General features: G+C 34.2%; 1 protein-coding gene across 4 annotated transcripts in view; it reads right to left on the bottom strand.

Moving 5' to 3' along the window:
- Nucleotides 1–17,087, bottom strand: part of TSGA10 (testis specific 10) — a 180,452-nt gene that overhangs the window by 135,968 nt on the left and 27,397 nt on the right. For 3 of the 4 annotated variants that reach the window (XM_077749265.1, XM_077749263.1, XM_077749266.1), the window contains exons 4-9: nucleotides 16,845–16,910; nucleotides 15,669–15,836; nucleotides 14,868–15,023; nucleotides 10,643–10,813; nucleotides 10,488–10,565; nucleotides 9,404–9,555 (exon numbers count right to left, since the gene is read on the bottom strand). In XM_077749265.1, the coding sequence (XP_077605391.1) occupies nucleotides 9,404–9,555; nucleotides 10,488–10,565; nucleotides 10,643–10,813; nucleotides 14,868–15,023; nucleotides 15,669–15,719 (608 nt within the window). In that variant the 5' untranslated portion in view covers nucleotides 15,720–15,836; nucleotides 16,845–16,910. Of the gene's footprint in view, nucleotides 1–9,403; nucleotides 9,556–10,487; nucleotides 10,566–10,642; nucleotides 10,814–14,867; nucleotides 15,024–15,668; nucleotides 15,837–16,844; nucleotides 16,911–17,087 lie in introns of those variants that run through there. The other variant, XM_077749264.1, reaches the window with a different exon arrangement.

Below are 17,087 nucleotides of genomic sequence, written 5' to 3'. Positions count from 1 at the left end.
TTCGCTGACAGATGAGTACATATACAAGAAGAAAAGTAGTCTAAGAACTGAGCTCAAGGACATTCAAACATTTGGAGGTCATGGAAGAGGAACTAGCAAAAGAGCCTGACACAGGACAGTCAAAGAGATGAAAAAAAAAATCACATAAGCATGGTACCTGAGAAGCCAAATGAATAGTGTTTAAAGGAGTAGATAAAAAGCATAACTGATTATCTTTGTGAAATGTTGCTGATAGATCAACAAAATGAAGACTGAGGATCAACCACTGAAGTCAATCATAAAAAGATAAGTGAAAATTCATTATGTTTTTGGATACTTAAAATCACATTTTTAAATAACTAATAGATCAAGAAAGAAATAATGATGGAAAACTGGAAAACATTTTATAAGTACATAACAAAACTTGTAGCATACATTCAAATAAGCATTTTGAGGAAAACTCATGGCTTTAAATGTTTATATGAGAAAAAACTGAAAAGTAATAAGATAAGCATTCATCTGAAAAATTAGAAAAAATTAAAAATAAATATAAAGAAAATAGAAGGAAATAATAAAGAACAAAACTTAATGATGATCACCAAAGCAAATGTTAGTCCATTGAAAAGACTAATAGTAACAACAGACTAAAAAAGAGGAAATCATCACAGACTCTGTAGACATTAAAATGTCCATAGGATATTGTAAACAACATTATTCAAAAAATGTTTTAAAATTTAGAGAAAATGAACAAATGCATCAAAAACATATATTGAATGGCATAAGAAGAAATTTCTAATTGTTCCCTTATCCAGTAAACGAATAAATCTTTCCTTCAGAAAAAAAGTTGAACCCAAAAGGTTTTATTGGTTAAATACTAAAACTCAAATATTATTCAAATTCTTCAAGGTAATAAAAGAAGACAAAATGAGTTTAGAAGATTATTATAAGGTTTACATGACATTGATAACAAAATCTGATTTTACAAAGTCCTAAGAAAGGCAAGTAATTGGCCGATCTCAATTATAAAAATAAATGTAAATGTCTCAAATGAAACATTAGTTAATGGACAAAAGTAATCTATAAAAAATATATCTTGGCTGATTTGATAAATCACATCTATTCCTGAAAAAAAAAGCTCTCAGTAATCTGAGAATGAAAGGAAATTTCTTCAACCTGATAGAAGACATCTATGAAAAACATACAGTTAACATCATACTAACTGTTGAGTCTAAATGCTTCCCCTTATCATGTGGAACAAGACAAGGATGTCTACTTCACCAGTTCTATTCAACATTGTATAAGATATTCTAGCCAATGCAATAAAGCAAGAAATAGAAAACAAAAAACAAAAAACAAAAAAATAGCACGCAGACTAAACACATAAAACTGACTTTATCTGTAGATTATCTAATTGTCTATGTAGAAAATTAAACGGATTCTACAAAAAGGCCACTAGAACTAAAATATAAATTTAGCAAAGTTGTAAAATACCAGATAAATATATAAAAATCAGTTGTAGGACTTCTGATTTCAACCCTGACAAATAAAGATCTTAGAAACGGTCATTTCCATTGTTATAAGAACAAAAAGATGAACAAAATGAAAATCAAAGGCTTGCTGTGACATATTAGAATAGTGAATTACAGAGCAAACTGCCAATCCAAAATCTGAAAAGAGTAACCAAGATCTGCTCATCTGGAGGAGAACCCACCTGAATCACAGGTAGTTAAGAAATTTTTTAAAAATTTTTAAAGGTTTCATTTATTTCTGAGAGAGAGAGAAACAGCATGAGCAGGAGAGGATCAGAGAGTGAGGGAGATACGGGATCTGAAGCAGGCTCCAGTCTCTGAGCTAGCCAGAGACTGATGCGGGGCTCAAACCCACGAACCATACGATCATGACCTGAGCCGAAGTTGAACACTTAACGGACTGAATCACCCAGGCGCCCCAAGAAATTTAAATAATATATTTGATACATTGCTGGAGGCAGAGTTTACACTAACATGAGAGTGAAAAGCTCCTAGGGGCCACAGTTTTCAAGGGGTCCCTATACTTCAGTGTGTTTACCTCCAGGAACTCCCCTAGGTTCTCACAGTAAAGATCTGAGAAAGATCCCCTTAGGACTCTGACAGGGGAAAAGTAATTATGAAATATGCCCAGCATTCTCCATGATAGGCTTATTCTTCAAGTAAAAGGACTTTACCAGAGCCTTATCCCAGCTAAAGAAGGGCATTTCTCCCACTTTACCCTCTCTAGCCTTCTTGTTTCACTAAGTGGATAAAATCAAATTTATACCACTGGAAAACATGTTCCCTCCTCTCACCTAACCACCATACTAATAGGGCTCCATGATAATCACAGTGAATTACAACTAAAAGAGCTGCAAGATGCATACTCTCACTGAGGAGGGATACTTAAGGAAGCTTAAAGTCAAAAGGAGAAACAAATAGAACAGAGGAATTTGAAGTCTCTGACACCTGCATCTATAACACACACTGAACTTAACTCAACTTCCAGCCAAATTAACATAAGCATTCACCTAAAGACTTATTTACTTCAGTTAACACCCAATATAGTATGTGTGGCTTCCACAAAAAAATTATAAGGCATGCCAAAAGTCAAGCAAAAACACAACCTGAAGAACAAAACCAGACCCAAATAGAGCACAGACACGGGAGTTATCAGAAAACTTAAAATAACCATGGTTAATTGGTTAAGGGCATTAATGGGAAAAGTAGACAATATGCAGTAATAGGTGGGTAACATAAACACACAGATGAAAACTCTGAGAGAAACAAAAGGAAATGTTAGAAAGTAAAATACTGTGACAAAAATGAAGAATACTTTTGATGGTATCATCAGCAGATTGGACACAGTCAAGCATAAATCACTGAGCTTGAAAACAGGTCAATAAAAACTTCCCAAACTAAAATGCAAAAGGAAAAAAGGAAACAAAACAACAGAACAGAACATCCAAGAACTGTGGGTATAACTGAACTACCAAAAGGTGAAAAAACAAGAGAACAAGACCATAAGATATATTTGAAATAATTATAAAATAAATAAGTCATGGGGATGAAAAGTATAGCATAGGGAATATAGTCAATAATATTGTAATAACTGTACAGTGATCCATGGAAACTACACTTGTTGTGGTGGACATTTCATAATGTATATACTTGTCAAATCACTGTTATACACCTAAAACTAACACATATCAACTATACTTCAACTTAAAAAATGTTTTAAGTTCCATCCATGTTGCTACACATGGCCAGATTTCATTCTTTCTCCTTGCCATGGATGGAACTTGAGGGTGTTATGCTGAGCGAAATAAGTCAGGCAGAGAAGGACAGATACCATATGTTTGCACGTACAGGAGGATTAGGAGGAACTTGACGGAGGAACAAGGGGGAGAAGAAGGGCGGAAATGGTGGGGGAAAGGGAGAGAGGCAAACCATGAGAGACTCTTGAATGCTGAGAACAAACTGAAGACTGATGAGGGTAGTGGGGTNCTGACTTATTTCACTCAGCATAACACCCTCAAGGTCCATCCATGTTGCTACACTAAACTTTTTAAAAAATGTTTTAATAACAGACTAGAACTTTCCAAAATTAATACATAGTATCTATAGGCAGAGACCTGTAAAACAATGATGAAAGAAATCAAAGATCTAAATACATGGAGAAATATTACACCTTCATGGATTGAAACATCCCATATTAAGATATCACTTGTGGAGTGCCTGGATGGCTCAGTGAGTTGAGCATCCAACTCATGATTTCAGCCCAGGTCATGATCTCACCGTCGTGAGATCAAGCTCTGTGTTGGGCTCCATGCTAAGTATGGAGCCTGCTTAAGATTCTTTCTCTCCCTCACTCTCTCTGCCCCTCACTCCCCTCTGAAAAAAAATTTTTTTTAAATAAAATAAAATAAATATGTTAGTTCTCCCATCTTGATCTACAGATTTAATGCAAACCCAATTAAAATCTCAGAAAGCTTTTTTATAGATATTTATTGTAGAATCAGAGAAACTGATTCTAAATTTTACATGAGAAGACAAAAGGCCAAGAATAGCTAATACACTATTGATGAAGAGAAAGTTGGAGGATTCACACTACCTAGACTTACTATAAAGCTATAGTAATCAAGACAGCATGGTTTGGCAAAAGAATAAACAAAATAGATCAATGGAACAGAATGAAGATCCCAGAAATAGGTCCACACAAATATAATCAGCCGATCTTTTTAAAAAAAATATTTGTTAATATTTATTTTTGAGAGAAAGATAGCAGGGGCAGGGCAGAAAGAGAGAGGGAGACATAGTATCCAAATCAGGTTCTACGCTAACAGCAGGAAGCCCGATGCGGGACTCTAACTCACAAACTGTGAGATCATGACCAGAGGCCAAAGTTGGCCGACTGAGCCACCCGGGCGCCCCTATAATCAGCTGATCTTTGACAAAAGAGCAAAAAAAATACAGAAAGGGCAGTCTTTCAACTGGAACAATTTTAAGACATCCATATGCAATTTAAGTAAACTGAGATACAAACTTTACATCTTTCACAAAAACTAACTCAACTTAGATCACTGACCTTAAGCAAAACTATACAACTTCTAGAAGAAAACACAAGAGAAAAATATGTGCACTTGGGTTTGGTAATGAGTTTTTAAATACCACACAATGGGGCGCCTGGGTGGCTCAGTTAGTTGAGCGTCCGACGTCAGCACAGGTCATGATCTCACGGTTTGTGGGTTCGAGTCCCACGTCAGGCTCTGTGCTCACAGCTAGCTCAGAGGCTGGAGCCTGCTTCAGATTCTGTATCTCCCTCTCCCTCTGACCCTCTCCTGCCCACGCTGTCTCTCTCTCCCTCAGAAATAAATAAAAAACATTAAAAAAATTAAAAAATAAAATAAAATAAATACTACACCAAAAATACAATCCATGAAAGAAAAAGGTAAGTTGAACTTTATCAAAATTTAAAATCTCTGCCGTACAAAAGACATTGTTAAAAAAATGAAAAAAGACACAGACAGGGAGAAGATATTTGCAAACCACGTATCTGATAACAACATGTATCAAAAATATTCAAAGGATTCTGAAAATTCCACAGTAAGCAAACAAACAAAACAACTGAAAAATGAGCAAAATATCTACACAGATACTTTATCAAAATATATGGATGGCAAGTAACAATATGAAAAGATGCTCCACATCATTTGTCATTAATGAATTGCAGATTAAAACAATGAGATATCGCTACATACCTATTATACCTATTAAAATGGCTAAAATACAAAAATCTGACAAAACCAAATGCTGACAAGGATATGGAGCAACAGAAACTCTCACTCACTGTTGGTGTGAATGCAAAATAGTACAGTCGCTTTGGAAGAGTTGGGTAGTTTCTCATAAAGCAAAATACAGATTTACTCTATAATTCAGCAATTATTCCCCTAGGTATTTACTGATTTGAAAACCTATGTCCTCACAAAAACCTGCACATGAAAGTTTACAGCAGTTTTATTCATAATTGCCAAAAACTGGAAGCAACCAACATGTCTTTCAATAGGTGCATGGACAAACACACTGTGGTACATACATACAATAGAATATTATTCAATGATAAGAAGAAATAAGCTAACCAGATATGAGATAAACAAATGAACCTAAAATGCACATTGCTAAGTGAAAGAAGCTGGTCAGAAAAGGTTTTATACTGTATGATTTCAATTATATGACATTCTTGAAAAGGGAAACATTTCCTCAGCCAGGTGATCAAGGTCAAAATCAACAGTAATAAATCATATTGATAATACATACCCATGACACCCTGGATATATACGTACCCTAAAATGACATTTTACTTCTGTGACCTTTCTCTCAAAAACATATTACCCAGTATAATCATGAGAAAAACAGAAGACAAACCCCAATTGAGAGACATTTCACAAAATACCTGATAGTACTCCTCAAAACTGTCAAGGCCATCAAAAACAAGGAAAGTCTGAGACTGTTATAGCCAAGAGAAGCCTAAGGAGACATGACAACTAAATGTAATATAGTGTCCTGGATGGGATCCTGGAACAGAAAAAGGACATTAGGGGAAAACTAAGGAAATATGATTAAAAGTATGGACTTCAGTTAATAATGTATCAAATAATAGATTCTTTAATCACAATAAATGTAATCTACTAATGTAAGATATTAATAATAGAGGAAATTGGGTGTGAAGTAAGTAGGAACTCTACCATCTTCACAACTGCTCTGTAAATCTAAAACTGCACTAAAATACAAAGTTTATCTTTAAAAACAATTGTGTTTTCATATAAAAGCAATAAAAAAATCAGAAAGTGAAATTTTAAATTTCCATTTATAACAGCATCAAAAAATAGGAAATACTCAAGAGATAAATCTGACAAAAAAAAGAAGTACAAGACCACACTAAAAACTACACAACATTGCTGAGGGAAATTAAAGATGTAAAGAATGGAGAGCTATACTGTATTTATGAGTGGGAAAACTTGATATTCTTTAGATGTCAGTGTCCCCAATACCAATCAAATTCCCAAGCAGGCTTTTTTTTATATACACTGTGAAGCTGATTCTAAAATTAAAATAAAATACAAAGGAACTAGAATAGCCAAAACTACTTTGAGAAAGAACAAAGTTGAAGACTAACATTACCTAATTTGAAGACTTTAAAAAAGGCCAAAATAATCAGGCAGGTAGTATTGGAATCGAGATATATAAACAGATCCATCAAACAAAATAGCTCATCAAGAAACAGACCTACACATACATGGACAACTGACTTTCTACAAAGGTACAAAAACAATTCACTATAGAAAGGATAGTTTTTCAGTAAGTGGTACTGGAACAATTGATTATTATGCCGAAGAAAAAAAAAAAGGTGAACTTTGATTTATATCCTATGTACTAAACACAAAACTTTGAAGTGGATCTCAGATTTAAATGTTAAATTTTGATGTTAAACTGCTAGAAGAAAACACAGAAGAAAAATCCTAGTGACCTGAGCCCTGACAATGATTTCTTTAAAAGAATATAAAAAGCTAGATAAAATTTTTAAAAAATCAATAAATTTCACTTAGCGAAAATGAAAAAACATTTGCTCATTAAAAGACATTTAATAAAAAAGCAAGGCATAGACTGGGAGAAAATATTTGCAAAATATATGTGATACAGGACTTAGAATATAGAAAGGACTTTTATAACTTGATAGTAATATAAACAATTCAGGAAAGGTGTGCAAAAGATTTGAATGGACACTAAAGAAGATAAATGTATGGCATGTAAGCACATGTACAAATGCTTAAAAATCATTGGTTATTAAGGAAGGCAAATTAAAACCATAAAATATACCTAATAGTTAAGATTAGAAAGATAATGCACACCAAGTGTTGGTGAGGCTATGTAACACCTGGAACACTTATATACTACTGATACAAATGTAAAATAAAATAGCACACCCACTTTGGAAAAGAGTTTAATGGTTTCTTCAAAAGTTAAACATATAAACATCACAGGCCTACTCACTCTACCCTTAGGTATTTATCCAAGAAAAATAAAAGCTTATGTCCACACAAAGACTCATATAAGAATGTATATTTTTAAGAATGAAAGTTTTATTTTTTATAGTCCAAAACTGGAAACAACCAAAATGTCCACGAGGCTTATTCATACAATGGAAAAAACTATTGATTATATAACATAAATTTCAAAATAATTATGCTGAGGGAAGGCAGCCCAAAAAAGAATACATACTATATGATTTTATTTATATAACATTTTAGAAAATCCAAACAAATCTCTATGACAGAAAGTAAATCAGTGGTTGTCCCGGGACTGGCAGAATAAGTGAGAGGTTACAAAGAGGCATGAGGAAATTTTTGGGAATGATGGATAAGGCCACTATCTTGATTGTGCTACGGTTATATACATATGTCACAACTTAACTGAACACTTTTTAAAACATGTGCAGTTTACTGTAGGTATGTCAATTAGACTCTAATAACACTGTTAAAAGAAAACAAGTATATGCAAAACCCCTCAGAAGTATTACACATTTATCTGTTAGAATATTTTAATAAACTACTTTCAAGGAACTTCTAATGACACAAGAAAATGCTTATAATATACAATTAAATGAAAATGGCCAATGACAATTACACAGAAAGCTTATATAATATGGATGGAAATATTTCTGATTAGAAAGAGACCTATATTAATAATAGTTTTCAATGAGTTATGGAATCATGGATGATTTAAATTTTCTTTACCCTTTTCTCTATTTTCCAAGGTTTTCTTTGTTGTTATTTTATTAGTTTTATTTTATCCAAGACTGCAATATCCTTTTAAACAGGAAATTAAAAAAATAAATGAAGCGAGAGGCACCTGGGTTGGCTCAGTTGGTTAAGTGTCTGACTTTGGCTCAGGTCATGATCTTGTGGTTCGAGTTCAAGCCCCAAATTGGTCTCTCTGCTGTCTCAGAGCAGACCCTGCCTTGGATCCTCTTTCCCCTCTTTCTCTGCCCCTCCCCTGGCTTGCTGTTTCTCTCAAAATAAATTAATACACTTTAAAGTGAATGGATGAATGATCGAATGGAAAAAATCTGAGTGATTATCTATCCTGACAAATGATTTCAACATATGTACCACAGACCCATGAATGAATGATTAAATGAATGAATGAATGAATGAATGGAAAAAAATTTGAGTGATTATCTGTCTTGACAAGTGATTTAAAAATACGTACCACAGACCCTTGAAAGATGAAAGAGGGGACCCTGGGAACTCTTATGCGAACCAAGAATTATCTGTAGACTTAATATATTTCATACTCATATGAATTACTATTTTTCAAACATTCACAGCTGCACTGCAATTCAACATTACTGAATTTATAGAACTCACATCAACAGATACTAAAAGTAAAACTGGTTACATGGAGGTCTTCAAAAACTTGTTCCCCTATACTTATTGCCTATAGGTTGCTTTAATTGGCATATCTTTTGCTACCATACCAGTATATAGGAAGGGCTAAATACCTACTTGGCCCTCAAATAAAAGCAGTTCCAATACATGTTCTTACACATTCAAACACCAAAGTCAAATATGCTCTGTACCCAGAAGGACTTTGTAAAAGCTATGTCAGTTAAATATTAAGGCTTTTTGCAAATGTAAGGTGAAGATTACTCGAAGTTTGATTCCTAGTTAAGTATGGCATTACTAGTCTGTAAGTGATCTTGGGAAAATCATTTAATGTGTGCTGAGGTTTCTTCAATTGCTTCATAATAACCCTCTCCGAAAGTAAAGTCAACTTAATTATCATTATAAAATACACTACAAAAAGCAGATCTAGTAGCTACAGTAAACTAGTTATTTAAAGGTAATTTAGTTTACCTCAAAGAATTATTCTCTGCCTTTTGTCTGCCAAGTTCACTTTCTGTATCCATTGCCTTCCTTGCTAGTGATTTCATTTCTTTTTCCACAGTGGTTATGGTTTCCTTCATCAAAGTCATATTTGACATTTGCTCCATACGTTCATCATCAAGCTATACAAGCAGAATGACAAGGTTACTGCCATCATTAACAAAATCTTCCTAAAGAGACATCCTCTCTTTGTACAAACCATGGCATATGTCAAGATTGACAGTAGGAGATGATCAGATGAGACATGAATGTTGTGGGAGGCTGTATGGACAAGGTATGGTGGGGCAGGAAGAAGAACAAGCCACGGCACGGCCTGTGCATAATGCCTACCACACTATGTGTATCTACATGTTCAATTTGGTTCATTCTGACTGTAGCATGTATCTTATTTGCAAAAGGATTTATTTGTTGTTCAACATTAAGTTATACATAGAAAGTGGACTTATGAAAAAAATTGTTTTTCTCTCCTGAATAATGCTTTTCCTTTCTCTTTGTAACAACATAACACAAATTTATAAATATATTCAATTAAATCTGGTAACAGAAAGGGAAATCCCCCTAATTCTATTTATATAGTCATAACATCTCAAATACATATTCATAGGATCTCAAATCCGTGTCTAGTAAAAAAGTGAAGCTTCATATTTAAATTCAGTTTAAATACATTATTCTCATTAATTTTCATTCCGTAATAATTTTCCCTACCTTAGCTACTCTTTAGGCAGAATAAGCCACCTTCTCTGTATCTGGCAATGTTATCTTTAATGAAATAGGGAGAAGAGAAAATTGCTAAACCCCTGAAAATGCATCCCTTATAGATTTTTTTTTTAAAGAACACACTTTGCAACCTAACACAAAAAAGACTTTACTTACATTTTTTGGAAGGAAATAAACAATGAAAAAGTGATAATTTATACTATACATACCACCTTAAATATTTTAGGATTACACTCTCTTAGAAAAATAAAAGAACCTCTCTGAACACAGGGAAAAAGAGAAAGGGGGAAGCCACTGACAGTTTATAGCCAAAAGCACAAAAGTGGTTTTTCTTTACGTTATGAACTGTACACTCCAGCTCCTCTATCCTTTGTTCCAAGTGAGCCTTCTCATTAAATGCTGTCTCTTGGGCAATCTGTTAAAAAAAAAAAAGTTTTCAATGTTGCTGCACTGTGTTTCACAAATGGTCATACAGATAAAATTCATCCAAACCTTTAGCCTTTCCCTCAGACTATCTCGTTCTGTGGTCATTCTTCGTAAATCAGTGAAGGCCACATCTCTTTCAGTCTCCACTCGCCGGAGGATGGCATGTGCTGTTGTTGATTTAGGAGACTTACAGTTTTTCATCATCTCTCGTCGAAGTCGGGCAATTTCTTCCTGTGCCTATTATTTAAATGCAAGACTTCTATTTAACAACACTTTAGAACAGACATAAATATAGCTATCTTATGTCCACCTAGTTTGAATAAAAAACATATATAAAAATGTATACAATAGGATAATGCTTTTTAATGAATTTACACAAATAAATGCAAATGATGTGTAAAAATGCAAGTAACTGTATAAACACAGAAGTTTGGTTTATAATATTTTTATAAAAATTTAAATTAACTTAGGCAGTCAATGCAAGAGAGAATGTTTTACTAAGAAATAGATATGTATCACTATATCCATTTTGTGATATACATTTGAATTCGGCAAAATTCAGGTAGAATACAGTTGTTTTTGTTTTTGTTTTGGGGGAAAGGGGAAGAGAGAGAGGAAGCTCGTCAAGCAGGCTCTACACCCAGAGGAAAACCTGATGCTAGGCTTGATCTCATGATTATGAGATCATGACCTGAGCCGAAATCAAAAGTCAGATGCTTAACCAACTGAGCCACCCAGGCACCCCCAAGTAGAATACAATTTTAATAAATATTAGTATTTCTGTCTTTCTCTACAAAAACATATAAGCCATTTCCATGTTCTGGCTACTTTTATCCTGAAAGGAAGGCCCATCAATCCTTATCAACAACCCAATATATTCTCTCACACTTGTTCAACCATCCTCAGGCCCCAAACCTATTCCACACCTAAAGATAATTACATCTCCTACTTCATTGCTTAAGTCCCTAATCTTCCTTCCTCTTGATTTGATCACTAACTATTCAGCTGGTCTCCCAAGTCTCAGAGGAAGATGTATTACCTACCAATTTCCACAGCTAAGCCTTCACCAGAATCCTGGATCTCATCTCCTGAAATGTCTTCTAAGATACTCCTGACTCAATTAGAGTTGACCCATGAACAACATGGTTTTAAATTTATACAAAGGTCCACTTATACACAGATTTTTTTCAATAAATACAGTATAGTACTATAAATGTATTTCCTCATGATTTTCTTAATAACACTGCGTCTGCACACATATATGTACATAAATGTGTATATATGTACACATAATATGTATACACATTTATATATACAAATATGAGAAATGTGTTAATTGACTTTGTTATTGATAAAGCTTCTGGTCAACAGTAGGTTATTAGTAATTAAGTTTTGGGGAAGTCAAAAGCAACTGTGCGGGAGGGTTGACACCCCTGCACTGCCTTGTTGAAGACTCAACTGTATAATTATTTCCTCTCACTCTGAATAGCACCCTCTCCACTGGCTCTTTCTTGCCTGCCTTCAACCTTGGCTCAAGGCTCCCATATATTGAAAACCTGTCACTAAGCCTTGCTGCCCCAGTTACCACCCTATATCTCTTTTGCACTGACATAATTTTTAAGCACCATGGTCTGTACCCATTACCTGTTCCTCAGCACCTATTCTCCCATCCCAGTGTAACCTGGCTCTTATAACTACCATTTTGCAGAATTTCAACTAATGACCTCACTAAATGGTCTTTTCTCAGCTGTTTTTGATATTTGGCAACATCTGACATTGTCTTTAACACCCTCTTTGAGATTCTTTCCTCTCTTGGGCTTAATATTGCTCTACCTTAGTCTTCTGTCTTCTTTATCTCTTTCAAAGCTCCTATACCAATTGAATAAAATGTCCCAACATAACATCTTGACTTCTCTGTTCCTCTATAGTTTTCTCATTCAGACCTCATCCACTCTGAAGGCCCAGAACTTACCTTAAGCAGATGAATTCCCCATCTACACATTTCAGCTCTTTCCTCTCTCCTCACTCCAGTCCCACATTTCTTTCTGCCTGAATGCAATTACTTTCTGAATGTACAACCATCATCTTACTCCATCTGTCTGAAACCAACACATTTTTTCCCTCAAGTCACCAATGGCTTTAGTATTTCTTTTTCTACTACCACAATTCTGTCATTCAAAAAAGAATTTCAGTCTTGGGGTGCCTGGATGGCTCAGTCGGTTAAGTGTCTGACTTCAGCTCGGGTCATGATCTCACAGCTCAGGGCTTGGAACTTGCTTCGGATTCTGTGTCTCCCTCTCTCTCTATCCCTCTTCCACTTCCACTCTGTGTGTGTGTGTCTCTCTCTCAAAAGTAAAGATAATAAACATTAAAAAAAATTAAATTCAGTCAGTTCCATTCATCCCTTTTTGCTAAAACCAAATCTTGTCAAGGCTTCCTTTACAGTGTCTTTTACACTTGTCTCTATCCTTATTTCCACAGATAGTACCCTATCTTAGTTGTTTTTTTTTTTTTAAGTTTATTTATTTTGAAAGAGACAGAGAGCTTGAGCAGGGAGGGGCAGAGAAAGAAGGAGACGGAAAATCCCAAGCAGGCTCTGCACTGTCAGCACAGAGCCCAGCATGGGGCTTGAATTCATTAACTGTGAGATCATAACCTGAGCTGAAACCAAGAGCTGGCCACTTAACCAACTAAGCCACGGAGGCACTGTACCTCCCACTCCCCACCACCTGCCCAGATTAGTTCTTAATGCCTGTTTTCACAGCCTTCTAAAGAGTCCACAGTTTCTCCTTCCTCCAATTTTCTTGAAAGAGAAACTGTTATATGAAAAGATAACAGAAAGATTATGAAAAAGATAATATAAAATTGTTAACAGGTTAAAACTGTAAAAATGTGTCTTTGGTCATTTCTTCTGCTCTAAAAATAACCAGATTGCCAGTGCTTATAAAGCAAAGTATAAACCCCTAATAAGACCCATTGAACTGCCTCTACCATGTACTCCAGAAGTTGGCAAACTATATAGAGCTCACAGGCCAAATCTTGCCTGCCTCTTGTTTTTTGTAGGTCTATAAGCTGAAAATGTTTTTTACATTTTTAAATGATTTTTAAAAAACAAAAGAAGATTTCAAAATATGTGTAATAGATAAAAATAATATGATATTCAATTTGTGTCCAAAAGTAAAGTTATAACACAGCAAAAACTGTAGATTGTCTAAACCTACTTTCACACTATAACAGAGTTCAATACTTTTGTCAAATTGCATGGCATGCAGAGCCCAAGATATTTACTTTCTGGGCCTGTACAGAAAAGGTTTGCAGACCCCTGCTCTAGTCCAATTTACCTCTCAAGCCTTAGCTCTTCCTTACTTCAATGGCACAGATTAGTCTTAAATTAGTCTTACATTAATCCATTTATCTACTGATTTTTCTGCATTTGTCCTTTGCCTCACACCATTCCTTTAGTCTAGAATGTTCCTTCTTACCCCTTTCAAGATAATAAACTTAAACTCCATTCGTCCTTCAGGATTCAAATTCCATATCTTCTAGTTAAGATTTCCTTGATCACAACAACTAAAAAATACCCATTTCTTTTATTTCTTACAGTATCTTCTGGGCCACTTATGCTAAAGTAACAAAAAGCAAATACAAAACAATATACTTTATCTCTCCAAACAGTTGCAAACATAGAAAACAGTGTTCATATTTTATCTTTTTTTCTGAGAGTGGCAAGCTATAATTCTTAATAAAATTTGGTATTTTTAAAAGAAAATTATGTTGGTGATTTACAGGGTTTAATATTTGTTGAGTAAATATTTGTCCTATATGGTTAATAACAACTATATAAATATAACCTTAAGCTACAAATAGAGATTAACTACAAACTGATCTTACTCTCCTAGATTAAGTAGTTCCTAAAATGACTGACAGTACATCAAGTGATGTCAGCATTTTCTAACCCTGAAATCAAAATCCTTTTACCTTGAACTCCCCATTCCCTATCATTTAACACTTTCCTCATTTCCCATGCCAAAAATCAGACTATTTCTACGCATGCATATGATCTTTTTTGGATATGGGGGTAATGTGTGTGCGTGTGTGTACGTACATATACACTTATTGGATTAGAAATACATTACATTTCATTAAGAATATCTTAAGAATGAAGGTAATTCCCAAATGTTAGTTGATTAATTTGATTGGCAGATTTATGCATTCTTCTAGAACTTAAAAAATAACATACCTTTAGAACTGAATATTTTTACTTAGGTATTTTATTTGAAAATAAGTTTACCTGTTCATAAAGAAGAAAGGTCTTGTCTCTCTCAGATGTAAGAACCTTGACATTACCCTGAATTTCTGCCAGATGACGCTCATATTTTTCCAGCATGCATTTAAGTTCTTCACGGTCTCTTGTTGTCTTCAAAAGCTCTACATCACAGTTTGTACCCTATGATTATTAAACGAGAAATTGGAAATTCTTCTTTGACATGTGCTTTGAAGAAAATGGTGCCCCTAGGGGCGCCTGGGTGGCTTGTTGGTTAAGCGTCTGACTTTTGCTTGGGTCATGATCTTGCGGTTCGTGGGTTCGAGCCCCGCGACAGGCTCTGTGCTGACTGCCAGCTCAGAGCCTGGAGCCTATTTCGGAGTCTGTATTTCCCTCTCTCTCTGACCCTCCCCTGCTCACGCTGTCTCTCTCTCTCTCCTAGACATAAATAAAAATATTTAAAAAAAAAAAAGAAAAGAAAATGGTGCCACTAATAGCAGTACATGATCTCTACTCAAGCAAAAATGACTATACAATGAAAGAAAATGATAAAAAAAAAAAAGTTTAAAAAATCACTTCTCTTTTAAATAGCTTCATCCCGAATTGGTCCATATTTATCTGATTACCTCCCCACTACTACTAATACTGGGGATAAAGAACCAATTTCAGTGGTCCACTATGGTATCAAAGAGACTGCTGTCTCTCCAATTCTTTGATATACAAATTCATACCAAATCAAAATGAATTACTTCCATATTAAATAAGTCAAAGAATAAAAATCAGTGTTCAAAAAATGAACTCCAAAACACAGAAGTTTCTAAAACCTACCCGGGAAGATGGAGACGGGCGTCTTGGACTTTTAGATCTACTTCTGATCATTTTTCTCAAATTTTGAGCTTCACTCTTGTAATAATCTCTGTCTGCTTCTAAAGTCTTGACAAAGGAATCGAGTCTGGAAGGAGATTTATTTTGTGCTTTTTCAGTCTCTAAAATTATCTTGCCAAGGAGGAAAAAATTAGGTCATTATTTCAAGCTAAACTATAGTATCGTTTTCTAAATGACAGTTGAATAAACAGGATCCTTAAAAATAATAAATTTGGTATTTTAAAGAGAATTCATCAACACTCTTTGAAAAGCAATTAGGTATCTCCTTTTTCTAACATTTCTGAGTTTACTGTATTTTTATTTAACTGAAAGCACCCCTAAATTTATTCAATAATTTTAAGAAAAAAGAAATATTGGAAAGTCCAGAAATATCTACAGATCTAATTATAAGTCCTAGAAATTGAATTAATTTGCTGAGAAACCTTGTATGCTAATATTAAAGAATCTGTTCACAGCATCTAAGTTTTGTTTAATAATTTTTCAATGAGTGAATAAATCAAATGAATGCTGTAAATGTTATACTTGTAGGCACTTTCAAGTACATTCCCATTCACATTAATGTATTCAGAAGCTTTTGTTTGTTTTTCACAATCTTTATTTTCCTAATACTTTATTGGGAGAAAATTCCAGATATACTTTCAGAGAGGGTGTTTTAAATATTTTAAATGATAACATTAAACTGTCTCAACAGAGCAGTGTTCACTTTGCATTGTTAGATAAAGAAAACATATTACTCAGAATTAAGTTATAATATTCTACTTAATATTTATTACTAACAGGAATAAAAGTTAATGTGTAAACCAATGCATCTTATATTTTGAGAATGAAATTACAGTCATCATTTTAAATCAAGTAAGGCTAAGGGCACTAATAAAACCAACCAAAAGTTCTCCCCGCCTCTAGGAAAGAAAGGCGTAGTGATGAAATGGAGCAAGAAAAGCAATACTTTTACAGATAGGAAGTGCCCCTGTGCATCAAGCAGAGTACTAAGTTTAGAAAACAGATATTTTTTATTGTTCACAAAATGCATGAGAGCTAAATCACATGTACCATTTTCTGTAGTCTTACTAATAGAATAAAAATGATTCCTCAATATACATTTATAAAAAATGCACTTACAGATCTAAGTCTTTTTATTGTATCTTCCAATACTATTATATTATTTTGCTGGCAAATGAGTTCAATCTGAAAAGCCAGAAAAAATTGTTATTTAGATTAAAAATATTTAAACAGATTTAACTAAAAAGAGAACATCAAAAAGGGAAGCTACAGGCGTTGTGAGAATGTGGAGCAAAAGAAACCCTCTTGTACTGTTGATGGGAATGCAAATTGATGTAGCCACTGTGGCAAACATGAAAATTC

This window comes from Crocuta crocuta, unplaced genomic scaffold, assembly GCF_008692635.1.
Source record: "Crocuta crocuta isolate KB4526 unplaced genomic scaffold, BGI_CrCroc_1.0 scaffold118, whole genome shotgun sequence".
NCBI lineage: Eukaryota > Metazoa > Chordata > Mammalia > Carnivora > Hyaenidae > Crocuta > Crocuta crocuta.
Note: the sequence above shows the minus strand (reverse complement) of the source record. Positions and strands in the feature narration are given on the sequence as shown.